The 27,829-nt window shown below is 45.4% G+C and overlaps 1 protein-coding gene across 4 annotated transcripts in view; it reads left to right on the forward strand.

Annotated features, from left to right (window-relative positions):
- The first annotated feature begins 5,600 nt into the window (after positions 1 to 5,600).
- LOC119965813 (dnaJ homolog subfamily C member 13) overlaps positions 5,601 to 27,829 on the forward strand; it is a 138,844-nt gene continuing 116,615 nt past the window's right edge. For all 4 annotated transcript variants that reach the window (XM_038796672.1, XM_038796669.1, XM_038796670.1 and 1 more), the window contains exons 1-2: positions 5,601 to 5,734; positions 21,372 to 21,450. In XM_038796672.1, the coding sequence (XP_038652600.1) occupies positions 21,383 to 21,450 (68 nt within the window). In that variant the 5' untranslated portion in view covers positions 5,601 to 5,734; positions 21,372 to 21,382. The remainder of the gene's footprint in view (positions 5,735 to 21,371; positions 21,451 to 27,829) is intronic.

The raw sequence follows: 27,829 nt of genomic DNA on the forward strand, positions 1-27,829 counted from the left end.
AGATCTGGAATGCACTCCCTTAAGACGTTGGCAGGCAGGGGACAAGGTTCAATGAGCGTGTGGTCAAGGCAGGTTCAATCAAAAAGGAAGAATTGTTCAGGATTATGGGCAGAAGGCAAGGGAATGAGACTAATTAAATAACTCATTTGGAGAGCCAGTGCAGATACAATGGGATGCGTGACTTCCTTCTGTAGTGTGAAAATACTGTGAAAAGATTCTGATTGCCAGTGCCTTAATAGTGAGGAATTAGAGGCAGAGAGTGCTTGGGGTGTTAGAATCAGAGAGTTCTTGGGGAGTTAATAGTGGAGAGTCCATGTCAGAGAGTATCTGGAAAGGTAATAGTTATTAGTGGGGTGTTATAGAGTTGGAGAGTACCTGGGGAGTTAATGGTTAATAGTGGGGAGTCAGAGTCAGTGTGTGGTTGGGGGAATTTGTAGGCAGCAAGTGCTTCTTTTAGAGAGAGAGAATATTATTGCAAATTGAGAAGGCGATCTTGCTGAGTTGAGGCGAGGTGTAGGAGGCCGACTGCTACTTTGATCTTTGGTGTTTGGAAGGAGAATTGTTTCCGTAGAAGGATAATAACATTGTGAATTGGGGAGGGTTGCTGGAGGAAACATTAGGGGCTGGATTGTCCATTTCAGGGACTATGTCCCCACGCTGTTGTGAAAACTGTGGCCAGAAAATTTGGTGTCAAAAGGCCACATATTCACAGCCCTGCAGGGGACTAGCAGGGACCCGTCATGAAACTCGCAGCTCCAGCTGCATATATGGGCCCCCGCACTTCCAGGTGAGAGGCCGCGCATGCGCATGGTGGCGGCCTCCAGCGGCCACACCGTGCTCCATGGTGGACTCAGACCGCAGAGCTGGACCGCATAAATAGTGCCCCAAATTGACCGCGCGCCTGACCTGGACACCCGGCCAAAAATAGCCTGGTCCCTTATGCCCTCCAATCGGCCCACCCCTGACCACGCAAGTATCCCGAACGGCAGAACCAGATTAGATCCACACCGTCGGGACTTCGGTTGGTTGGTGGTGGAGAATAGGGGACGGGCCTCTGGCAATGGCCAAAGGTGGGTGATACGCGGTGTGGCGTACTTCCTGGGTACGCCGCTTTTCGGGTGCCGGAGAATCAAGGAAACGGCACCGGTCCCGATTCCATGACGTGGAAGTGGATTCTCCGCCCCGGCGCCTGGACGCAATTTCGGCCTTGCAGTGCAGAGAATCCAGCCCAATGTATGTGAGGGTGTTGGGACAATGTTGTTCTAAATTGAGGATGGAAAAAGAAGAATAGGGAAGAACATCATTGTCAACTGGGGAGGGTTTGGAGGGGAGAGTGTCTTTGTGAGCTCTGTGCAAAGTGAGGTGCAGAAGAGAACTGGGAACACTCAATAAGAAGAGTTACTTTGGACTTGAAACTTGTTTCTCTCTCCATGGATGCTGCTAGATCTGTTGGGTGTTTTCCAGCAGTTTCTGTTTTTATTATTTATTAATAGTTGGAGTGAATCAACTGAATGTAATTTATTTTAAATTGTGAAATAAATGTTTAAAATTAATCAGAATATCCAATTTTTAATTGTGTTTCATTTGCAGAACTCCAAGATCCCTAGCAATAGATAAACAATTGGGAGAGGGGCGACGTTTGATTTGATTTATTGTCACGTGTAGAATGAAAAGTATTGTTCTGCGTACAATCCAGACAGGTCATTCCATACATGAGAAAACATTGTGTATACAGAAATACACAATGTAAATACATAGGCTCAGGCATCGGGTAAGCACACAGACCGTAGTACTATTCAGTAGGGAAGATGTGTGAAGAGATCAGTTCAGTGCATAAGCGGGTCATTCAGGAAAATGAACTGTGAACTATAGTGCCCACAATTCTGGCCAGATATAAATCTGCAATTAAAAATATACTTTTTTCTCTCAATGATAGTCTATGTTCTAAAGGAAATTTTAAAGTAGAAGAAAATTAATTTCCATGTTGAGCATGGAAGAAATATTGCAACGCCCAATACTGAAGTGCGCACCAATTATAGCATTTATATTGAAGAAACAGTGTTTATTCTTGGATACATAGTTGTTGGTACTTACAGCTTTGTTTTCTCTAATGCATGGTGCAATGATGTTGTGTTTACCCCCTCTCCCAGCCACTGCATTTTCAGTTACATGTCAACTAGATGCTCGTAATGTGTGGTTCCCATCATTGTTGCATATTGGCCATGAACACTTGAGGTGACCACACAAATTAGAGTTGTCAACCCTTCAAGGTTGGCCTGGTGTCTCCAGGAATTGAAGGTCAACCTCTACGACACTGCTGTGTTCAATCTGGAGAAAAATCATCAGCACATGAAAACAGATATTTTTGGTTATGTAGATGGGCTTTAGTGGTTTAACAGGTTGGCGCAACATCGGGGACCGAAGGGCCTGTACTGCGCTGCAATGTTCTATACCAGAAATAAAAATATGGAAAATGGGAAAGAAGGCTGTCTAGCTGACAGCCAATTAATTACCCAATTGGGTATTGAGTCTTTTTGTTTTTCAATTGATGTAGCATCTCTGTGTCACAACGATGGATGGGATGCAATGAATGACTGGAGCATGGGGGGGGGTGATGATCACTGATCAATGAAATGGCATCACCCTGAAACAAATGGTTACAATTAACCAGGATTAACCATTTTTTAATTGTATTTAATTGCCAGAACTCCTAGACCCTCCAGCTATACATGAACAGTTGGAACAGGGGCGGCATTTGAAAGGAGTGCAGAAAATTCTGAAAAGTTTTATTTTGACGGCACCATTTAGGGAACCAATTAGAGAATGCGGCACTTGGTTACAGTGAGATTGATTGTGGCTCTACTGAACCCCATCAGAGATTGCTGCGCACTTTTCCTGATTTTAATTAAAACTAGGAGGCACTGCAGGGGAACTTTATACAGGCATCTATTGTGATAATTCAAACCCAAAACACTGTGGATGCTGGAAAAATGAAATAAAGACAGGAAATTCTGGCAAGATTCAGCAGGTCTGGCAGCATCTGTGGAGAGATAATGTTTAAAGTCCATGACCTTGCAGGTTGTGTATTTTCAGCATTTTCCATGTTTATTTTAATACTTAGTTCTTGCCTGCCTGGATTGTTTTAATCTGTCAGTTTAATGGGTGCATATATTGATGCGTTTATTTGGTGGGTGGTGCCCAGCACATGCAGAGGACTGGGGCACTTCATGAACAAGCAGCTGACAACTGTTGACAGTGGCAGCGGAGTAGGGTTGGCATTGTGGGAGAACAAAACAGCAGAAAATAGGGGAGCCCAACAATAAAGGTAGCCTGGCTGCAGAGAATGATTCCGTGTGGAATTGTGATGGGATTGATAACAGAGTTGGGGCTAGAGATGGCATGAGGAGGGAATGTCAGGGGATGGCTATGGTCTGGGAGGCACAGGGTGAAAAGATGGAATACGGTAATAGTCTATACCCTCCAGAGATTCTACCCATCTAACTCCAGTGAACATTACACCGCACAAACTTGAACTGAAGGAAGGTGCAATTATAACGTTGCTACAAAAGTTGAATCCTAAAGGACTTTGTCATGCAATAGGATTGTTCAGTTAGGAAGCTGTTCTTTTCAATCATAGATATTGAAATTAAAACAGGCAAATTTCGAGGAAATCATAGAAAAGTTCCAGCCTATCTTGACCATGCCAGCTTGAGGATTCCCAGGTGCCCTTTCTAATCTCCTGCACCCGGTCCATAGCCCTGTAGTTTCCAGTACTTGGGTGACATGGTAGCATATTGGTTAGCAATGTTGCGTCACAGCACCAGGGTCCTGGGTTCAATTCTTGCTTGTGTCACTGTCTGTGTGGAGTCTGCACGTTCTCTCGGTGTCTGCATGGGTTTCCTCCGGGCGCTCTAGTTTCCTCCAACAAGTCCCAAAAGATGTGCTTGTCAGGTTAATTGGACATTCTGAATTCTCCCTCTGTGTCCCCGAACAAATGATGGAGTGTGGCAACTAGGGGCTTTTCACAGTAACTCCATTGCAATTGTCATGCGAGAAATTAAGAAATGGGTGTGTATATAAATATCTGTAGTGAGAGTACCTTTAAGAAACAGATATTTACTACTGCAGGGATGTTAGAGAGTGGGTGGAGATGGGCTGTCTGTCAGCTTTTTACTTTTGATTTTGAGCAGGCTGCCGGGTGTGTTTTAGTTTCGTTTTCAGTGTTGGAGCTGAAGCCAGACCAAGCAGGTGTACTGCTGTTCTCTTTGCCATCAAAAGACTATCTCTTGATCATTTGGTGAATTCAGAATTATAAATGTTCTCAGTAGTGAATGTAAACCTAATATGCTTCTGTTAAAAGGTGTTTCTTTTGTCTTCTGGATGTTGTTTGGGAAGTTATTAAGGATTACTTAATGTTGTATTCTTTGGGGGTTGTATTTGAATTAATGGTTGCTAAGATGTTCACAGTATGTTTTAAAAAGGTTAACTTGAGTTCATAGAATAAACATTGTTTTGCTTTAAAAAAATACTTTTCCATTTCTGCTGTACCACACCTGTAGAGTGCGCCGTGTGCTCCCCATACCACAATCTATTAAAAGTTGTGGGTCAGGTGAACTCCATGATACACTTTGGGGTTCTCTAAACCCTGGCCTGTCACACAATGTAAATGTAAGCCTTCTTGTGACAATAATAAAGATTAAGATTATTACTTAAGGTGCAGATCCAGGCACTTTTAAAAGAGTTTAGGGTCTCTGCCTCTACCACCAACTCCGGCAGTGAATTCCAGACTCCCACTACTCTCTGCGTAAAAAGGTTTTCACAGTAGCTTCACAGCTCCAGGGTCCCAGGTTTGATTCCCAGCTTAGGTCACTGTCAGTGCAGAGTCTGCACGTTCTCCACGTGTCTGCATGGGATTCCTCCGGCAGCTCCGGTTTCTTCCCACAGTCCAAAGATGCGCAGGTTAGGTGGATTGGCCGTGATAAATTGCCCTTAATGTCCAAAAAGGTTGGTGGGGTTACTGAGATAGGGTGGAGGTGTAGGGTGGTCTTTCCAAGGTTCGGTGCAGACTCAATGGGCCGAATGGCCTCGTTCTGCACTGTAAATTATATTGTTCTATATAATCTCTACCACTTGTCACGAAGCTAAGTCCCCTGGTTCCAGAATTCTCAACCAGGGGGTACAAATTGATCCTGTTAAACTCTATCTCTTCTCCTCATAATTTTGTACACCTCAGTCAAGTCACCCCTCAGCCTGTTTTGTTCCAAAGAAAATAACCCTAAACTATTTAATGGAGCGTTTCTAACTTGAATAGCAGTCTAGAGCTGCCTTTTCAATGCAGGAGGCAACAAAGCTCCTATGTCATGATTATTAACGGGTACGAGGCCAGCCGTATTGATATTCCTGGCTCTATACTGACAGCCGGACGAACGAGCCCTTCTGCTGTCCCCAGAACGAAGGTTTGGACCCTGTTCAAGTCCCCGGGCCGCGACCCCGATTGATCCGCGCGCGTTCAGACGACGCAACTTCCGGCCGCGGCCTGCTGCTGACCGCAACTTCCGGCGCGGGTCCCGTGACCAGGACGCCGGCGGCGGAGGAGGAGGGGCGCGTGCGCGGTGCCGGCCTTCTGAAAATGGCAGCTTCCTAGGAGAGGGCGGGCGAGCGGAGCCGGAGCGGACTCCCCCACACACACAGACCGTGAGGCCCGGCTTCTCGCCTCCACCCACCCATTAGCCAGGTAACCATGGGAAGAAGGGAGGGGGGTTGTGTCGCGGTTTGGTTTGACATCCTGAGGAGTTTGTGTAGAGGAGGAGGAGGAGGCGGCGGTGGTGGTGACAGCGGCTCCGGCCCGGCCCCGCCTTCATCCCCTGGGGTTGGGTCAACAGCCCGGGTCCAGCCTTTGGCCAGCTCTGCCCAGTGTGGCTTCGGGCTGAATCATCACTTCACACAGCAGTCTGAGCCTGGGTGTGCACCCACCTTTCCCCCTCTCCCTCCTATATTCCTATTTCTCACTCCTGTCCTCTCTCTCTCCCCTCTCCAGTTCTGGGTGCTGGAGATTTCCAACCCCCCCCCCCCCCCCCCCCATGCTGCTTGCGATGGGAACCAGCAGACCAGCGCCCGCAATGTGAGGGAATGAGGACACCGAGGACCCTACGAATTTAGGAAGACGTGCGTTAATTTTCGTGCCGTTCCAAGTCTCTCTCTCTCTCTCTCTCTCTCTTCTCCCCCCCCCCCCCCCCCCCCCCGGACAGGCAGTTCAAAGTGTTGAAAACTTTCTGTCGGCAGACTGCGTGCAGCCCAGTTGTACTCCAGCGAGGCCTCCCGTCAGCTACCAGGCGATGAGCTGAAGGGATGATCTATTTTTGGTGCTGTCGGCTCAGAGGAGGAATGTTTTGCCAGGGCACCAGGGGAACTTCTTTCTGCCCTCCGGGTGGTGCCATGGGATTTTGGCGTCCGCCGGGGGGGGGGGGGGGGGGGGTGGGGGGCTTTGATTTGACGGTGCGCCGTCAGCCGAATTGTGTGCCCGAGTTTGTAGAGTGGGGCTTGATCCTGCAACCTTCTGTCTTCGAGACAGGGACCTCTATTTAACATAATATAACGATTATATGACTCCTGAAGATGAAAGCTGGACGATCTACACGACTGTCGTTGGCTTCCTGTGGAGAAACATTAAGTAACTGTTCACCCCTTGTTTTCCACTTTTTATTTTTCTCTGCTTAAACTTGGTTTAACTTTTCATTTCCCTGCTCTTTCCATGCCTCTCTCCTGTCTCTAACTCAACATCGTAATGTCTCCCAATTTCTGCATGTCATGCTCTCTTGCCTCCCAGGGGGTTTTCATAGCTATTAAAAGCATGATTAAGGAAGAGTAAGCAGATGATCAAGGAAGAGTAAGCAGAGGAGGAAGACAACAAGTGGAGGACTTGGCTGGAAGAAGAAAGCGAGACTTTACTCGTAAGGAGGCTGGAATCTGGGAGCTACCTGTGTTTCTGTCACTTTGCAGCCTCTGACATTTGTAGCATTTCCCAGCCTGCCATTGGCTTTCCTCTTCTGCTCAACCAATCTGGCAGCATTAGGCAAAGGACGTCACTGGTCAGGTGAAACTTCTGTTAGCCAATTTTGTTTGGTCCCAGATTCCAGCACTGCTTATGAACAGGGCTGAGAAAACGTTTACTGATTTCAAAATGTATATTTTCCCCATCTGTTGGGAGCTAAAAGGCGAGGATTGGAAGTATGGGGTGATGGGTGAGCTAGATGTAATACAGAATTAATATTTGTGGTGTGGTTCTATTTTAATATATTACTGGACCAAATAGCCAGGAGTATTTTTGTCTTTGATAGTTTCAATTAAGCTCAGTTGGTGGCAGTCATTTGTTTTTCCAGTACATTTTATGGACGTAAAAACTCCTTGACCTTTTGAAAGCAGAGAACCCCTCTGGGCCAAAAGAGCAAAGCAGAAAGAAGTAGAGTTGAAAGTATTACTGAAGAGAAACTGAAAGACTGTGAGTTAGGAAGGTGGAAGAATTTATGGATCGATGGCAAATGTGGATGAGTTTCTGTTGATGCAAAGTATTGAGAGGTAGCAGACTGAATGAGTGTCGGCTGTTTTTTGGAATGTGCAGGGAAGGGTGAATTTGGTGTTTACGACATTGAATGAGTTTGAATTTTAATATGGTAAAGAACAGGCTTATTGGGGACGTGGGTTCAATCTGTGGATGACAAAAGTTGAAAATGCAAACAGTGAGGAGAATACCGGTAGACCTCGACAGGAGGGTGTCATCAGACAGCAGTAAATGATGATTGCAATATAATCCAAGAGGTGTGAAGGCATTTTGGAAGGAAGAATGCAGAGAGGCGAAATAAATTAAATGGTGCAATTTGTAAGGGGGTGCCGCAAGAGACCTAGGGGGGTTGATTTACATAAATCTTTGAAGGTGGCGGAACAAGTCGATGCGGCAGTTTTCTTTATAAAAGCAGATGTGATCCGTAGCTTTATAAATAGGCATAGAATACAAAGCAAGGAAGTTGTGGTAAACCTTTATAAATCACTGGTTAGGCTTCAAATAGAATGCAATATTGTTGGATTCTGAGCAGCACATTTCAAGAGGGATACCAAACCTTTGGCGAGGGGATGCAGAGGTACCAAGGCGGAAGGACATCAATTATGTGGAGAGGCCGGAGAAATCTGGACTTTTCTCCTGCGCGGGTCAAGGGGAGATTTAAGTGTTCAAATTGATTATAGCTTTTGATAAGAATTGAGTAGATAAGGGGAACAGTTCCTCTGGTGGTTGGATCAGTAACCAGAGGGCACAGCATTTAAAATTTTCGGAAAAAATGCCAGGGCGGGAAATTAGATCTTTCCTTCTGCAACAAGTTGTTGCAATCCGAAATGCAATTCCTGAAAAGGTGGTTGAAGCAGAACCAATAGTCGCTTTCAAAAGAGAATTGGATGATATAATTGAAAAGAAAAAACCTAGGGCAATGGGGACAGAGCATCGGACTGATACAAATCAGATGTTTCAAAGAGCAAAGCCTCAGTGTGCTGACTGGATTCCTTCTCCGCTCTGATTCTGTAAGGATTACACTGTATTTTTTTGTTTTGCTGTAATTAATTGACTTTGTAATTAGAATGTTTGAAACAGGCTGTTTACACTTTTTGTCTTTTTAGCCAAATCTATTTCAGAGCCCCGGGTTTTGGTGGTGTCCATGCCATAATATGTGGAGACTAATGGAACATTGATTTAAACTTTGTTTCCTTGCCAGAGGTTGAAAGAGCTTTTTATAGTTAGCTTGGTGGTGTTGACTTCATACAGACAATGGGTTGTAAAAGTAAGTGCAGGCCTATGTTGGAAACTTTTAATAGGTTAAATAGGGCATCAGTTTTGGTTCTCAGCCAATGTATGAAGTGCCCTTCATTGTTGTCTGGTGTGTGAAAAGTGGAAAATATGTTCATTAACTTTAATGTTTCAGTTTTATTTCAAATTTGCAATTTCCGTCCACAAAATGTCAACTTCCTGTGACGTGGTGAAACGTCCTTTGAATTTGAGAAATTGTCATCCAAAAGGTCCAAAATAAATCAAATTTGAAACTAATGTAATGTTCCAAACAACTTGAAGCATCAAGTTATTTTGATTCAGCTTTTTATTGTAACCGGAAAGATGCCAACCTTAATCGTTATGTAATTTTGTTTATTTGTGTGTTTGATGTAAGATTGGTTTAGTCTGTTTCTGTTAAGTGCAGATCATTGATCCAAATGGTATCACTCATGCGTAATGTCGATAGCATAGTCATAAAGCATAAGATGCCAAGTCTTCATTTAGTACCTCAGCCGCACATCCTCTGCCTCCACGAGCAGATCTCCTTTGGTCGTTGATCACCATCATTCTTCCTTTGACTAATCTTGTAACAGGGTTTTTATGTCACCCACTTTCCTCGTACTTGCTTTGCCCCTCTTCTTTCTTTATTCCATTCTCCTCTGCACTTTCCGTACTCTGCTTGTCTTTTTCCATGCTATAAACCTAATGTTGTACACAGGATATACAGCACTGACACAGCCCATTAGGCCCAAATTGTCCATGCCGGTGTTATGTTCCACTCTAACCTATTCCCATCTTTTCTCATTGAGGTGTTTGAGAGGGAATTGGATTATCACTCGAAAAGGAAGAATGTGCGGGGCTCTGGGGCTAAGGTGGAGGAATGACAGTTGGTCAATTGCTCCTTTGGAGAGCTGGTGCAGCTACAACTGGCTGAATGGTCTCCTGTGCTGTAATTCTGAAAATTCACCAACATAACCATCTGTTCCCTTCTCCCTCATTGTGATTGTCTAGCGTCCCCTTGAATACATCTATTTGCTTCAACCTCACCATTCTTTGGGTAAAGAAGTGTCTACTGAATTCCCTGTTGGATTTCTTGGTGACTACCTTACGATGGTCTCTGGTTACTAGTGTGCGACTCATTTCAATTTCCGGTGCAACATACTGCTGTGAAACATTATACTATGAAGTTTGTAAAGTCAAAGCATTGTGGTCCTTACAAATCAAAGCCTGACAGAACTCCTTTGCACAGTTCTTGACAACATATCAGTTGTGTTTTCAAAGACTTGCTGCCAGGATGGGGACCCAGAAGATAGCTACTAAGGGTATTTAGCCTGTGTAAAGTTTGTTCATGTCCTGCAACTCTTAAACATCTGAAGATTATCAGATGTTTGCTGTTGGGTTCTGTGAGCATGGCCACCCCTACCCCATGAGTTGGGTAAGAAGCTGGTGATCCTTCACGAGAGCACCTAACACCCACCAAATTAGAGGGCCAAAACCAGATATGTTTATTTGTATCTGATCATCTTTACACTCTGCTTTCTGGTCATGGGCCATCAAAACTTCATGTACTAAAATCCAGGTTTTTCAGTTCACTGTGCTTGAGCATACAGCCCTAGGTAGTGCATATGTACCTGGCGATAGGTGTTCCTACCACCGTTAATAGTACTGTTTATTTATATTAAATAACAGTTGCTAAATGTGGACCCATTTTCTTCGCATCTAGATCTTTTAATTTAGATTTATTGTCACGTGTGCAGAGGTTTCTTAAGGTCTTGGACCGAGCAGTTGCCATACCAAGCTGTGGTGGAGCCAGATAGGATGCTTTCTATGGTGCCTCTGTAAAAATTGGTAAGAGTCAATGTTGGCATGCTGAATTTCCTTACTTTCCTGAGGAAGTATAGATGCTGCTCTGCTTTCTTGGTCATAGCGTTGACGTGGATGGGCCAGGATAGATTGTTGATGTGTGCACCTAGGAATTTGAAGCTGTCAACCATCTCCACCTCTGCACCATTGATGCAGACAGAGGTGTGTATGATATTTTGTTTCCTGAAGTCAATAACCAGCTCCTTAGTTTTTGCTGACATGGAGGGAAAGATTGTTGTTGTTGCACCATGCCACTAGGTTCTCTATCTCCCTCCTGTACTCTGACTCATTGTTGTTCGAGATCTGACCCACTATGGTTGTGTCATCAGCAAACTTGTAGATGGAGTTGAAGCTTAATTTTACCACGTGTGTGTGTGTGTGTGTACATAGGGAATGTAGTAGGGTGTTGTTGTTTATCCTTATTGATTGTGGTCTTTGGGTCAGGAAGCCGAGGATCCAGTTACAGAGGGAGGAGCCAAGTCCTAGATTTTGGAGTTGGGATAAGAGCTTGACTGGGATTGTGGGGCTGATTATGATTTTCAGCTAAACTTTTGACACATCTTTGTATCATTTGTGACTGTTTTAAAAATATATTTTTATTAAGATTTTAACTTTTTATACATAAGAAAGAGAACACACCAAACCCCTAAACAAAACTTGTAAAAATAGAAAACAACCCCCCCCCCCCAAACAGCTGACGGTGACCAACAACCAACTCTTTGAAGTACAGACTGAATGGGCGCCATCTCAAGATTAACTTAACTTGCAAGGTATAGGAATTCCATTAAGTCCCTCAGCCACACTAAGGCACAGGGTGGAGAAGCTGACCTCCACCCCAACAGAACCTGCCTGCAAGCAATCGGAGAGTTGAAAGCTAAAACATCCGTCCCTGTCCCCATCTGCAGCTTCGGCAGGTCGAACATCCCAAATATGGACCCGAGGGGATTGGGCTCCAAATCTCTTTGTGGGATTGCCGATGTGGTGCTGAAGAAAGAGCCCCAAAACCTCCCAGCTCCGAGCAACATAGAATCATAGAATTTACAGTGCAGAAGGAGGCCATTTGGCCCATTGAGTCTGCAGCGGCCCTCGGAAAGAGCACCCTACCCAAGCCCACACCTCCACCATATCCCCGTAACCCAGTAATCCCACCCCACCTTTTTGGACATTAAGGGCAATTTAGCATGGCCAATCCACCTAACCTGCACATCCGGACTGTGGGAGGAACCGGAGCACCCGGAGGAAACCCACGCAGACACTGGGAGAATGTGCGGACTCCACACAGACTGACCCAAGTCGGGAATTGAACCTGGGACCCTGGAGCTGTGAAGCAACTGTGCTAACCACTGCTGCCATGCTGCCCACCACTGTGGTATTGTGCTGCTCATATGGACATGATTGGCCAACCCCTCCCACGCTGCTCACAATGTCATCCATTCCCACAGGAAAAGACTCCTCCTCTACCTCGGTAGATGTGACCTCTACACCACCTTTCATTGAATTAACGCTAGTCTCGCACATGATGCTGTGGCGTTAACCCTACACAGCACTTCACACCGCACCCCTCTTCCAGTGCCATTCCCAACTCCTCCTCCACTTAGCCGTAACCCCATCCAGTGCTACCATATCCTCCAGAATCCTCCCATAGATCCCTGAAGTACCCCCTCCTCCATACCCCCCACCGACAGCACTCTGACAGTGAGGAGGGCGGCATCACTGGGAAAGTGAGAAGACCTTCCTTGCGAAATCCCGCACCTACATGCACCGGAAAGTCTCTGACCGTGGGATTCTAAACTTCTCTGTCAACTCCTCCAAACTCGCGAACCGCCCCTCCAGAAACCAATTCCTCACTCCTACCACACCCATGTCCTCCTAGCCCTGGAACCTGGAATCTAATCTAGCCGATTCAAACAGGTGGGTGTCATCTTCGACGCCGCACCTGATTTAAAATGCTGCCGAAATTTCCCCCAAATTAGTGCCGCTACTGCGACCAGATTGCCCGTGTATTTCCCTGGGGAGAACCGAAGTGGGGTCGTTACCAGCACCCACAACCCTGCCCCCTTGCATGAACCCAACTCCATCTTTACTCACAATTTCCTCCTGATCCTCACCAGCATAGCATCTTCTTGGCATTCGCTGCCCTGTAGTAAGAAGTCAAATTCAGCAGCGTCAAACGCCCCGACTGTTGACCTTTCCTGAAACATCGTTTTCCGAATTCTGGCTACCTTGCCCACCATAATAAACAATGTCATCAACTGCTCCACCCCTGAAAGAATGCTTTCAGCAAAATAACTGGCAGGCATTGGAATAAAAATAGAAACCGTGATTAAAATATTCATCTTTACCGATTGAACCGGGCCTGCCAGTGCTAGAGGGAAGCTGTCCCACCTCTAGATCCATCAATTCCGAGCTTGCGCGCACTTTCCCCAGACACCTTGATTCTGGTCATCAATAAAAGGTGAAGAACAACAGTCCAAACACTGAACCCCCTGTGGGACTCCATTAATAACTGCTCCCTAAGGAGGTGGAATCTGAAACCATGCACAAACTCAACTCACCCGGCGATATCTGCCAAGTGAATGTGATTCTGCAGTTCAGGATGAAGTGAGCTTCTCGGGGGTAAAGCTATCTTTAAGAGAATCTGCCGAATACCTTGCTCAACCCTAAATCTGCACGATTTTTTTAAAAAAAAGAAAGAAAATATTGGCAAGCATTCGGCATGTCAGGAAGTAGCTGTGCAGGGCGGAGAGACAATCTATCCCCTGATTCCACTAGTCCGTTTCATTCGCCAGCCTATCGTGGACATCATGGTAGAACAGTGGTTGGAACAGTTGCTTCACAGCTCCAGGGTCCCAGGTTCGATTCTCAGCTTGGGTCACTGCCTGTGTCTGCGTGGGTTTCCTCTGGGTGCTCCGGTTTCCTCCCACAGTCCAAAGATGTGCAGGTTAGGTGGATTGGCCATGATAAATTGCCCTTAGTGTTCAAATGGGGCTGGTTTAGCTCACTGAGCTAAATCGCTGGCTTTTAAAGCAGGCCAGCAGCACGGTTCAATTCCCGTACCAGCCTCCCCGGACAGGCGCCGGAATGTGGCGACTAGGGGCTTCTCACAGTAACTTCATTGCAGCTTACTCGTGACAATAAGCGATTTTCATTTCATTTTCAAAAAGGATAGGTGGGGTTATGGGGATAAAGGGGATACGGTTGGAGGTGTGGGGTGTAAGTGGGGTGCTCTTCCCAAGAGCCAGTGTAGACTCGATGGGCCGAATGGCCGCCTTCTGCACTGTAAATTCTATGAATCTATTGTGTGGCACGTGGTTGAAATGCTTTTGAAAGCCAAGATATGCAATTTTTATCTACCTCACAGTCTCCAATCTTGGCAACCTCCTCCAAGACATTGATCGAGGTTGGTGAGGCATGAACAGAAAGCACAACAAACAGTTCAGTTGCTTAAAATCTGAAACAAAAACCAAAGTCCTGCAAACACCCGGCTTGTCAGGTGGTATCTGTCAAGAGAATGTGATTCAACACTCTGGGGTGAAATCCTTCCTTGGACCTTTGTTACTGAAATCAAATGAAAGCAAGTGCTGGAAAAGCTCCGCTGGCTGAGCAGCATCTGCCTGTCAGAGTGAAATGCAGTTAGTTTCCAGACCAATATAACTCCTTCAGAACCTTTATTTAAGATCTTCATCCACTGCTTTTTGTTTGTAACCGAAACGTCAATTTGTGCCATTGGCTTCGATTCTGAATATTTGCCCCATTTTCTCCTTTGAAGCATGACCTGTTGAGCTTCTGTAACAAGCCTTTCCCCTGTTAGGGTGGGCATGAAGGCTATCTCCAGTGATCTCTTTTGCCTTATACTGGTCAAACGGATGGGCCTGTAAGTTCCTGGTTTCGACCTATTAAGTGAAAGCTGAAGTAAGGTGCTGTTTCCAAGGGCCGGTGCAGACTTGATGGGCCGAATGGCCCCCTGCACTGCAGGGATTCTATGATTCTGTTTCCCTTTTAAATACTGTTGCCACTTGGGTCTCTTCAATCGATGGGAGAAATCCGAGACCTAAATGAGTTGCTAAACAAAACAAGCAAGAAGAAGACATTTGCAGGGCTTGTGGCCCGGTTTTGTCACCATTTCAAATCTATGGAGTGCGCTAGGGTTTCGATTCCTAAACAAAACTTGCAATACTTTTTACTAACTTTTAACCAAAGTTTAATTGTCACCTACTTCAGAGCTATCTACAAGTTGCATATTTGAAGAGCACTAAATTGAAATTTTTTTTGTGCCTTTGAGCTATAATATTGATGAGTGCAGTATGAAAGTGATCCAACTTGTAACTCCGTGACCAGGACTACGTTAACATATTTCTAATCATTCCTCCAAACACGAGCACTGGTGAAACATGCATCATTTTTTTTTCTTTAACCTTCACTCTTCTGCGCACTTCTTTAAAGTGCCCTTAGTTTAAGTATGGTTTTCAACACCCACACCCAGAATATCCGAGGGCCCTGTTCCTGTTTAAACATTCTGGTCTTTCACAAGAACCATGTGAATACAGCTCCTTCCCTGAATCTTTATCATGCAAGACCTTGTTCTGATGTTGCAATTTGCTTTGCAGCTACTAAAGGGGGCGGGGCGCGGGGGGGGGGGGGGGGGGGGGGGGGGGGGGTGCGAGAGAGAGATGAGAGAGAGAGAGAGAGAGAGAGAGGAGAGAGAGAGAGAGAGAGATGATGACCCTTTATTGTTAAATTAGTATCTTTTGTGAAACTTTGAAGAATTCCAGGAAAACTGTGCCCTGCTTATCAGAAACTTCAGTTCTGCAAAGGCAGATTGCCTTGTTGTGTTGCAAAAGTGTCCTGGACTTTGCACTGAAAGCCATACAAACTGGTGGAATTCGAGCACTATATTCCATGCCGGAATACATCCCGTGATCTTTGGAAATGTGACTGACAATTGGCACTCTGCCATTTACTCAAAATCAATAGAAGAGTGAGCTACGCTTATACCTTCAAAATCTTTGCCTGGCATACCAACCATAAAGATTCTGCTTATGGAGTACAGAGTTGTCGTTTCAGTGTGTGTCCAAGTTGCAATGTGGTGTTAGCCACTACCTGTTGTTGCAGGATTGTTGTGACATGCTGTGGAAAATTAGACTTGTTCATTACCAAGTTCTTTGCATCTATCAGCAGCGAAAAGCAAATTGTGCAGTGTCTTTTTAAGGTGTTTGTGGTTACCCAGTTTAATGCCAACCAGCGCATTTTAAAAAAAAATGTTTCTCTTGTCCTTACTTTTGAATTACACAGCAGCTGTTTCTAAAATTGGATCATTGTATCGTGCTGTTCTTGATACTGAATCAGCCGTAAGTCAATCTTTGTCATAGGGGAGTGTCGTGTTAGGTACACTGGTCTAACACTGGCTGCAACTGGATGCAGCTTAGATCAGAAAGATACTCCAGACCTTGAAGTTAGTTCAATCAGGTTTATTGAACTAAGCACAGTTCTGTGAGTTAGACTCTGTGCTAACTTAAGTGTGGTTACTCTGTCTGACTGAACCAGACTAGCTCTTAGCCACATGGTGGAAGTGTGAGATTGTAACAACAGCCTTGACTGACTCTCTAGATGTTCATTAGTGGAAAGAGGTGGAAACCATGCTCTCTATCTGCTCCATGATGCAATGAAATATCTACGATGCCGAATGGCATACGGTTATAGCAGTACCTGCCAAACGGCGTGTTGATGGTGCAGAGCCTTCTCCTGGACTCATCCAGCTGGATTTACCAGAATCCATGTCACGCCTATAACTTTGTGAAAACCGTGCATGTGCCATCTCACTGGTGAGCTCCTCCCACTTCGGAATGGGGTAGTGTTCATGCATTATATTCTGGTTGAGATCTTTTGGATCAATGCAGATGCGCAGGTCTCCAGAGGGTTTTTTAACCACCACCATCGAGCTGACCCAGTCAGTTGGTTCGGTTACCCTGGAAATGATCCCCTGCTGCTGCAGCTCCTTGAGCTGTTCCTTCAGGCGCTCTTTCAGTGGAGCCAGGACCCGGCCTGATGCATGGACCACTGGCTTGGCATCAGGTCGCAGTAGGATCTTGTACCGATATGGCAAAGTGCCCATCCCGTCCAACACATCTGGATACTGAGCGAGGATGTCGTCAATGCCAGCTTGAAGATCCACGTTGGAGGATGTCATTAAATAAACCCGCTGCACCAGGTTTAGCTTTTTGCTTGACAATTTCAAACCGTAGCCGTGCATGGGTACGTTGGAGACGAGTAGATGGCAGGGCCCCAGAGCCGTGATGGCATTACCGTTATAGTCCAGGAACTAGCAGGCTGCTGGAAGAACCTTTTGGGGGGGGGGGGGCCTTCCTAATGTGTTTGCCGTCTGCCTGTGAGAGGCGGTTGGCAGAAGCACCTGTGTCCAGCTTGAACTGGATGGAGCAGTGGTCGACCTGCATCACCGCGCGCCATTCGTCCTCCGAATCCACAGCGAGGATGGACTGAATGAGAGATGAGTTAGGTGTGGCATGTTCACGTGTATTAATGATGCCCACTCGGTAGGCGAACTCCAGGCACTCCTCCTCTAGATCCGTTGTACTGCCAGGATCAGAATCCTGTAATCATCGTTGCACATTCTAGACGTGCCATCGTCGGAATTGGGAGCACTGGCCTCTGACTGCTGGTGCAGATCTGCACAAGGCTGCATACTGTCCAGGCTTCCCGCAGTTTAAACATCGCCTGCCTCTTACAGGGCAGTGTCCCTTTAAGTTGGCATTGCCACAATTCGGGCACATCATGATGTCCGCGTTGTGACGCAGTGTACGTCATCGCACATGTGCAATGGGGTCGGCAGACGTCTGTACCTGCACAATGTGGGTGTCGGCCGCTTCGTTATCCCGTTTGCATTGCTCTGGGAAAAGCGCGCGAGATGGCAGCTGTCTTCAATGCTGAGGCACTGCATCCGGGAGATGGCCTGCACACACTCTGCCTCATTGGGGACAAGTTTCTTGTTTTCAGCCGATTTGTATTGGGAGTACCGATTTGTGTTTTTTTGTTTTTGTTTTTTGCGTGCTCATGCACTGTACATGTTTCAATCGCGACTGGCAAGGTCATATGCTTGATTTTTAAGAGCTGCTCTGTCAGAGGATCAGAGTGAACTCCAAACATGATTTGGTCTCTGATCATGGAGTCAGCAATATCACTAAAGTTGCAGGACAGCGCTCGCAGGCAGAGGCTAGTTAAGAAGGCATGAAAGATTCATCTTTACCTTGAAGACATTGTTTGAATATGTAGCGCTCGAAGATTTCATTGGTGTCCACTTCACAGTGACTATCTAACTTGTCCAGGATGGTCTGAAATTTTGTCTTGTCCTGGCCTTCGGTGAAGTTAAACTAGTTGAAGAGTTCGATAGCTTGATCACCTGCTGTTGAGAGGAGAAGCACGATCTTTCTTGCATCAGACGCACCCTCTAGGTCTGAGGCTTCGATGTACAGCAGAAACCTTTGCTTGAATATCCGCCAGTTGGCACTGAGATTGCCCGAGGTCCTGAGCTGGTGAGGAGCCTGAATCTTCTCCATGGTGCCGGGATACATTTGCTGGTCGTCATGGAACGGACTGAGGTAAGCCACCTTAAATTAGTAGTCTCCAGGTATCCTGTCGTGTTAGGTACACTGGTCTAACACTGGCAGCAGCTTAGATCAGAAAGACACTCCAGACCTTGAAGTTCGTTCATTCAATCAGGTTTATTGAACTAAGCACAGTTAGCACAGTTCTGTGAGTTCGACTCTGTGCTAACTTAAGTGTGGTAACTCTGTCTGACTGAACCAGACCAGCTCTTAGCCACGTGGTGGAGGTGTGAGATTGTAACAACACCCTTGACTGACTTTCCAGATGTTCATCAGTGGAAAGAGGCAGAGTGTGAGTGCCTCGGTCCTGCCTGCTTATTGGTCATGTCCTGTTCTGTGTCCATTAGCTGCTTGTCTGTATATCATTGTATGCGTCTGCATATCATGACAGGGGAGCATCCTATTGCAAGCTATAGTTAAACTTACTGATGGGCGGCACGGTGGCACAATGGTTAGCACTGCTGCCTCACGGCGCCGAGAACCCAGGCTTGATCCCAGGTCCCTGTCAGTGTGGAGTTGGCACGTTCTCCCCGTATCTGCCTGAGTCTCACCCCTACAACCCAAAGATGTGCAGGGGAGGTGGATTGGCCACGATAGTTCAAAGCAATCAAATAACAGCTTCTAATTGACCTCTACAAAGCATTCCTGACACAATCCCAGCATCTGAGTAATCACAATGAAAATTCTGCAAATGTGGAAGTATCCCTTGGGATGATAAAAGTTTTGAACTAAGATGGTGCTCATTGATGCATTGAATTTTCATTAGATAGCCTTTTTTTTTACAGGTGTCTCTTCATCACAGCTTGTACCAAGGCTTCCTGTTTGTGAGCTCTGCTCCTTGTCCCTGCCCACTGATACATGAGTGAAGGGAGGGTGGAAAAAGAATGAGGAAATTATTACTGTCAGTGTCTGGTATTGCTTGAAAGTATTAAAGCAAGGTGAAGTGGTAACTCCTGAAACACCTGTCAGAAAAGGCCAAGTAGGTATTAATGCAAGAAATATTTTTTCTATGTAACTGGCTGAAGGGTCAGAGGACAGCTGAGAACTTGGAATAGACTCTTGAAAGAGTAGTGAAAACAGTTTCAAAAGTAATTTTCCAGGCGGAATTAAATCCTACTTGGTGGAGGGGAAAGAAATGGTAGGGTAATTGAGGAAAAACCAATGAAATAGCATTACTGGGCACATTGGGTTGAATGATCTCCTCTGCTGTATGATTCTGGGGGCACATTTCCTTAACCGTACTGGGGCAAAGAATATATTAATTTCCCAGGAATTAATTTACAAAAGTAGTTGATGATATTTTTACTTTTTTTTTGTTTTCCCTCTTTGCCAGAACCAGTTCCTATTAAAAAAATTTTTTTTTAAAAATTAAAGTTTTTGCATTTTATACACCGCACACTCGTTAAAGACAAATGCGATGGCTATAATTTACAGGTTGTTCCTTTTCGGTGTTGCCCCCCCCCCCCCCCACCCCCCACAATTTCTCCCCTATCACTGGTTTGGGATCCTTTTTCCTTGGCCATTTACTTCACCGTGGGTAGTTGTCTGGTGTTTATATGTGGGCAGTGCCCTCCTTCTCCCTTCCCTCTCCCTTTCGATCGCTTGGCCTTCACTCCCTTCTCTTTTGCCATCCTGTTGGCAGCCTGCTTTTGAGGGTTCTCTTTCGTGTGACCTTGTGTTGGGGCCCTTTGGCCTCTGTGTCTGCCACTTTCTGGCCACCCCATTGTGTCCTCTGGTTTCACCCCCGTGTTTTCCCCCACTCCCATTTCTGTCTGTTCCTTGTGATCCCATTGGCTTTGAACAGGCCTTGGAACAAGTTGGTGAATGGTCTCCCCATTTTGCGGAAGCCCTCTCTTCTCCAGGTGGAGAATTTCCAACAGGTCTGCCAGCCAGTCTGCAGCTGTGGGTGGTGCTGCTGATCGCCAGCCGAGCAAGATTCTTCGGGCGATTAGGGAAGTAAGGGTGTCAGCCCTTTTCCCATATGTAGTTCTGGCTGGTCCGATAGTCCGAAGATTACCACTCTCGGGCACGGCTCCACCCTCAGCCCCACAACCTTGGTTATTGCTTCAAAGAAGGCTGTCCACAACCTGACAAGTCTGGAGAAGGTCCAGAACATTTGGGCATGGTTGGCCAGGCCTCCCTGGCACCGTTCACATTTATCCTCCACCTCGGGGAAGAAAGAAACCTGATCCTCCACCTCTGGGTCTTTGTCAGGTGTGCTCTGGACACCACTTTTAGCTGGGTGAGGCTTAGCCTTGTGCAGGAGGAGTGGAGATGGGCCTGTTCAGTATTTCACTCCAAAGTCCCCACCCTGTTTCCATCCCTAGCTCTTCCTCCTATTTTTCTCTTGTTTCGTTCTGTGGGGGTCGTGTCCTTTCTAAAAGATGTCCATACAGGTCCACCCAGTTCCCATTCCCTGACTGTCTGCGTCCAGTAACTCCTCTAACATTGTGTTTCTCGGGATCCTTGTCGTCTGCTTGCAGAGACCGTTTTTGACCTACAGATGTTGGAGTTCGTTCCCGTTCGGTCGTTCCAGTCTCTCCGTCAGTTTCTCTAAGGTCGCTAGTCTCTTCCCTGCGTAGAAGTCCCGAACCGTCAGTGCCCCCCCCCCCCCCCCCCCCCCCCCCCCCCCCCGTCCTGTCTCCACCTCTTAAAGGTGGTGTCATGCATGGCCAGTGGAAACCTGTGATTGGTGCTTCCAGAACCAGTTCCTGCCCAATAGACTGTTGTAATGCCATAGAAGATCCACTGGAATCCACAAAAATGAACTGAGACATTTCTATCGATTTCACTATCAAAGTCAGTAATTTCCTGTTGGTTTCAGAGAAACCTTCCACCAATGGTAAAGACCTTCTGCCATTTGGATGTGAATGTATACAACAGTAAAACTTTTGCGGCATTAAGGAGACGGGTTACATTGCACACATCTGTACACATGGCAAACCATTGTAAATTACATTTATTGCTTTGTCCTTTGTTTTTCACTAATCCCATGTGAGCTCCTGTGGTATACTTCCAAACAGTTTGGAATCCTTTCAGTTTATTTTCTCATTTGTATGTAATATTTTATTTTTCAGGTCACTTCAAAATGAATATCATCAAAGAAAACAAGGATTTGGCCTGTTTCTACACAACAAAACACTCATGGAGGGGAAAGTGAGTTCCTTTTTTTGATTTGGGTTAGTTACACACTTTAAAAGGTTTAATTACTACGGAGCTTTTTAAATGGCTTCACTGGTTTCCAGCAGCAACTGAAGATAATCATGCTATTCATGGAGAAGAATGTTCTATCTGTACAATGTCTTATCACTTCCTCTGATTCAAAGGTTTTCACTAAAGATTAGTTACTCTTTAAACGCAATTACTGTTATCTAGATGTGATATTTTGGGACTTTGCATATTTATAGTGACAGTTTATAGTGACAGTTCTGAATGTTGTGGCATGGCAGATGGTAAGTGCCAGGATGTCCAGATCCCAAAGGGAAACTTAAAACAGCTGCCAGAATGATTTGCAATTTTTGTATTGAGGAGTGTTTTGAAGTCCAGAAGAAACTCTTGGTCCAATTGTTAGGATATTGTATGTTAAAGTTAAACATTTATTTGGAATAAAGAGGGGAAAGAATAAAATAGCACCTAAAACACAAGAACATTGTTGAACAGTTAACAGTACTTTAAAAATTTCCGAAAAGTTTTTGGCTTAAATAAACTCTGAGCTAAACCCCCTTTTGGTGGCAACAGTCCTTATAAACCACAAACAGCTGACTGTTGTCTAGATCCTTAAAGGAAGAAAATGGTTGCCATGTCGAGTAGAATTTCTCCACTGACCCTCTTATGGTGAATTTAATTTTCGCAAAGAGAGACATTAAGTCCCCCGACTAACCAGAGGCACTGCGTGGAACGGGTGACCTCCAACCAAGCAATATCCACCTCTGAGCAATCAGCGATGCAAAGGTGACAATGGCCACTTCTATACCAGAGTGGACCGCCGGTGAATCTGAAACGGCAAATATGGCTATCAGTGAACATGGGATTAATTTCAAACGGAGTATTTCCGACATTCTGTCAAAAAGCGAAGCCCATAAGTTGGCGAGTTTGGGGCAGGATCAAAACAATACGTATGGTCTCAGGGGGAATACGAGCAGTAATTGCATCTGTACTCCACGTTTGGGGGGGGGGGGGGGGGGAAATCCATTCATCCTCGCCTTAGTCAAATGTGCCCTATGCAGCATCTTGAACTGAATTAGGCTCATCCTGGCACATGAGGATGTGGAGTTGACCCCGTTTAAAAAAAAAAAAAAAAAAAAAAAAAAATATCTCCCTCCAAACCTCTGTAGACCCCCCCCCCCCCCAGTTTTCGTGGTTAAAATGTTGGGTGTAATCTCGAAGATAAGACAAGGTGATTATTACAGCTAGAGGTCAGTGAAGACAGGGAAAGCAGTTTAAACTGTTGTAAACTGTTTCCGAACCCTAAGAGACCAACACTGGGTTCGAGGAAAATCTAGCAGGAGAACAGGGCAATGGTACAGGAACCAAGGCAAGGAGAGTAGAAGTTGTGCAAGAGCGGTCTTCTATTTGACGCCAAATGGAATCGGGGTCACTGATGCACAACAAAATGTTTTGAATATTAGCAGCCAAGTAATAAAACAAATTTGGGAGGGCCAAGCCCCCTGTTCGTGTTTCACTGCGGATTCTGGGATTCTTACCTGCTCAAATAAAAGTAAGAGTGGAGAAAGTCCCTATTCAAGGGGAAGTACAAACCGATCCAAGAGGCAAGTTTGTGACCAAATCCAAATAAATATTCCCACTTTACCCTGTCAAATGCTTTCTCAGCATAAAGAGAAACTATCACCTCTGGCTTGGATGCAGAGGAGGGGGATAGAATGACATTTAAAAGGCAATGTATATTGGCTGATAATTGCCGACCATTTACAAAGCCTGTTTGATTCTCCAAAATTATACTGGGAAGGAAAGGCTCCAACTGGAGCGGCAGAACCTTTAGTGAGCAGCTTAACATCTGTGTTTAGAAGCAAGATGGGCTGGCATGGCACACACTGTTCGGACCTTGTCCCTCTTGAGGCAAAAGGAAATAGAGGCTTGAGTGACGGTCGGAGGCAATGAACTCCTGGAAAGGGAGTCATTAAGCATATCTAATAACATAAGCAAGCTGTTCTGAGAGCATCTTAAAAATTCTATCAGAAAGCCATCCACAGGGCCTTGCCAGACTGCAACCGCCCAATATATTTTAAAATCTCGTCTGGGCATAACGGGGAGTCCAACTCACAGCTCCTATCCGCTTCGACAGCTGGGATGGGTGGGATAGTCAGAACATCAGACATGACCGACCACAATGAGCTAAACAGCTGGCTTGTAATGTAGAAAAATGCCAGCAGCGCGGGTTCAATTCCCGTACCAGCCTCCCCGAATAGGCGCCAGAATGTAGCGACTAGGGGCTTTTCACAGTAATTTCATTGAAGCCTACTTATGACAATAAGTGATTATTATTATGTCCAAGTGGGGGGCCCTCCAATTTATACAGGTCGCAGTAATAGGATTTTAAAGCTGCATTGACCTGGAGAGAGGCAGAAACGAGGTTGTCCTCCGGATTAAGTATCTGGGGGAATCTCACAGGGGGGCTGCTTAATGTTTGAGTTGGTGAGCCAGAAGATGACTATTATGACTATTATCCCCGTACTTGTAAAATGCATCCCTGGAGTGCTGTAACTGATGTAGAGACTTGTTAGTGGACAGTAGCTCAAACTGTGTCTGCAACTTATTTTTGCTTGCGAATAGATTGCTCTGGAGTAGGATTGAGCGAGTGCTTGTGATTCACCTCTAAAATGGAGTGCGCCAGCCTTTGCTGCTCCAACTTCTTCATCCTGAGCACGTATGTTCTATAAGAAATGATCCCCCCCCCCGTCAAATGAGCTGGACAGCCGCTCGCAAAATCTTTAGCCGACAGCAAAGTAGCATAGAGTCTCTTGGGTGGCCCCCATCTGAGCCATAAAAGAAGACAAAGCCCTTGGCTATCCCTGATGAAACAGAAGATTTAGGTTTAGAACAATCCAATGTAGGGTCCAAAATACAGTTTGGGTCGCTTCTGAAATAAACTGGTGTGAGTCGAGGTTGGGGAGGGAAACTAACAGAGTTAATGAAATTCGTATCACCCCGGTTTGCAGGATAACATTGACCAGGGTTACTTGGATGTTCGACAGGGAGCCACAAACAATAACATATCGACCATTGGGCTCAGCCATAATCTGAGAAGAGGACAGGACTCCTTTATTAATTAAAATTGCCGTACCCTTTTCACTGCCATTGAAACTGGAATGAAAAACTTACCCAACCCTTGCATACCCTGATCTGATCTTTGTTGCACAAATGGGTTTCCTGCAAAAAGACAACATCAGACTTCAGGCTCTTTAAACATGCCCAAGTTTAATCTTGTGGCACACCGCAATTGAGGTCCACTCATGTGGCCCACTCACTAGCCAAACTTGCTCATCATTGTGTTATCTCCTTCCATCACTTGTATTTCAGGGTACACTGGTGGGTAGTAATTGCCTGGGCTAGATTGATTGTATTTTTATTTTGTAGATGTATGTAACCTATCTCAGCATTTATCCTTTTTGGACAGATACCTGTCATCTGTACTGAGTAGTTTGAGTGTGGTGGCATCTAGCTCTGGTGCACAATGCATATATCTTGAGCAATAGAACTGAAACATTTGTCCATAGTCATTACTGTGCCACACCCTCAGCAGTGGTTTAATGTCATGTGGGGTGAATCTATTTGACTGGACACTGGCATATGTAATGGTGAAGACCTCCAGTGGAAGCAGTGTAGGATCATCCATTTAATACTTTGACTAAAGATACACATACTTCATCCTTGTCTCTTGTATATTAGGTTCCTCCAGTTGAGGCTGCTTCAGGAGCAGTTTGCTCGGGTCCATTATGGGAATCTTTTATCTGTAGCATGTTTCACCATGTGTGATCTGTGTAGTAGTCTTAACTAAGGTATACCTGGTTCTACTCCTGATTTGCTCTTCTACAACTCCTATTTCCCTTTGAAATTGAATTGACCACCTGGCTTGACAATGATTTGGGTGAAGGATGTGCCAACCCATCAGTTACAGGTTGTGGTTCTGCTTCTTGTGGTCCACACTGCTGCATAGATGCCTAATTTTGGGGCCGTTGTTCCATTTTGTAGATTCGTGTCATACCACATGAATCGTCTTCAGAAATGGGCAGTGGTCACTCCTTCCAATGCTCTCATGGGCTGTCATGAGGATGAGTTCAACTAGATTACTTCCTTGTGTTGATTCCTTCACTGCCTGGCAACTGTATCCTTCAGAGCTCGAGTGTGATAATACCTATCCTCATTTCTATTTTTAGTTCTCTTTTGATATTTTCATTGCAATTAATGATTCTTACCAGCAGCAAAGCTTAAACAGGTGGTGAAATGAGCAGACACGAGGTAGATGCAATTTTAATGCGTACACATGTGAAATGGTGCAGTTTGGGAGGAACAATTTGGAAAGGCAGCAAATTCTAAATACTGTTATAAGGAAGGGGTGAGTGGAGGTGAGCAGAGGGACCCGGCGGTAGATATACACAAACCTTTGTGGCAGGACAAGTTGATGAGACGGTTCAGAAAGTGTATGGGAATACTTGGCTTTGAATAGGAACATTGGGTACAACAATAAGGAAGTCAGCTAAACCGTTACAAGTCACAGGTTAAGCCCCTGGTTGCCGTATTGGATAGCCGAGTTGAAGTGGGATGTCCAGGCGTGGAAAAGGGTACAAAAGTGGTTTACTGGGAAGGCTGACTTCTGTTCTGAGGAGAGATTGGGGAAGCTGGGATTGCTGACCTTGGAACCTAGACAGTTGGGGAAGATTGCTCTACCTGAAATGGTGAAAGCAGATTCTAAAGCAACGTTTAAGGCAGTTTGACGTGTTCTTGAAGAGGACTAACTTGCAGGGATATGGGGATGAAGCTGGGGTTTGCTACTAATTTGACCAACTTTTTCAAAGAGCCAGCACAGACAGGAATGGGCTAAATGGCCATTATCTTTGCTGCTAAACTCCGGTTCTGAGTGACATTTGGGCAGTATGGTTTCGGCCCAAATAATAACCGAGTCAGATCCAACTCAACGGCAACCCTGTTTCTTTCTCCACAGGTACTGCTAGACCTGCTGGAGTTTTTCCAGCACTTTGTTTTCATTTCAGATTTCCAGAATCTGCACCATTTTGGTTTTTATTTTAGTTTGTATGGTGTTTTTCACACAGCTGAAAGCAGTTTTTGTGATTACAGGAAGTGTTTATGAACCTTGTTTAAAATGCAGTGTAAGTCGTTGTTGATTGAAGAAGCCAGTGCACAATGGATATATAAGTATTGTTGATGCAGTTGGAGATCATGCAAATGTAAACTTGTTGATGGATATATGGATATGTTAGGGGGCAGAAATTTAGCATTGTGTCCAGAAGTGCTGCTGAAGCATTAAGTTGGCCAGAATTTGAGATTTGTGCCCCCCCCCCCCCCCCCCCCCCCAACACCGCTGCCGCGCACACACATGTCTTGAATTGGTGACATGACTGCAGAGCAACATACTCACTTATGCTCAAACTTTTGTGTTGGGCAGCATGGTAGCATTGTGGATAGCACAATTGCTTCACAGCTCCAGGGTCCCAGGTTCGATTCCCAGCTTGGGTCACTGTCTGTGTGGCGTCTGCACATGCTCCCCGTGTCTGCGTGGGTTTCCTCCCACAGTCCAAAAGATGTGCAGGTTAGGTGTATTGGCCATGATAAATTGCCCTTCGTGTTGGGTGGGGTTACTGGGTTATGGGGATAGGGTGGAGGTGTTGACCTCGGGTAGGGTGCTCTTTCCAAGAGCCGGTGCAGACTCGATGGGCCGAATGGCCTCCTGCACTTTAAATTCTATGATAATCTATGATAATTGTATAGTTTAATGTGGAACATGACTTCTTGCATCTTGATGTCAATATTCAGTGAAAGTTATTGAGCTTGTCTAATATCAGATGTTGTGCAGTCAAATATCCTTTATCTGTACATCCAATAAATTAGTGTTTTTTTTAATGGACCGAAACGTGAGACAATGCGAACCTCACACTTTTTGGGTGGAAAGTCTGTTACCCGAGCCGGCGTGGAGCTTTAGCGCAGGAAGTCTGATTCGTCTGTGCTGTTTACAGTCCTGCACTCTTGCCTTACCTTGTGATCTTTGTAGGTGTTTACTGCTTTTGTGCTTTTATTCCACCGTGATTATGTTGAAAAGCCCTTGTGGATAACAGTGAGGAAAGGAAAAGGAAGCATAATTCATCAATTATTGCAGAAACACGACCGTGGTGTGTGTGTGAGGCAATTAAGCAATGTTATTGTCTTGCAGGTAAAATAAGTGTCGGTAGTTAAGAAGTAGGGTGTGTGAGAGTTTGCAAATGGAGAAACAATGAGTATTTGTAGACTATAGCTAGCCTAAGTTTGGGCAGCTTTCATGTAAGTGAAAATGAATGAAATGAAA

Source organism: Scyliorhinus canicula, chromosome 5 (assembly GCF_902713615.1).
Source record: "Scyliorhinus canicula chromosome 5, sScyCan1.1, whole genome shotgun sequence".
In the NCBI taxonomy this organism is placed as follows: domain Eukaryota; kingdom Metazoa; phylum Chordata; class Chondrichthyes; order Carcharhiniformes; family Scyliorhinidae; genus Scyliorhinus; species Scyliorhinus canicula.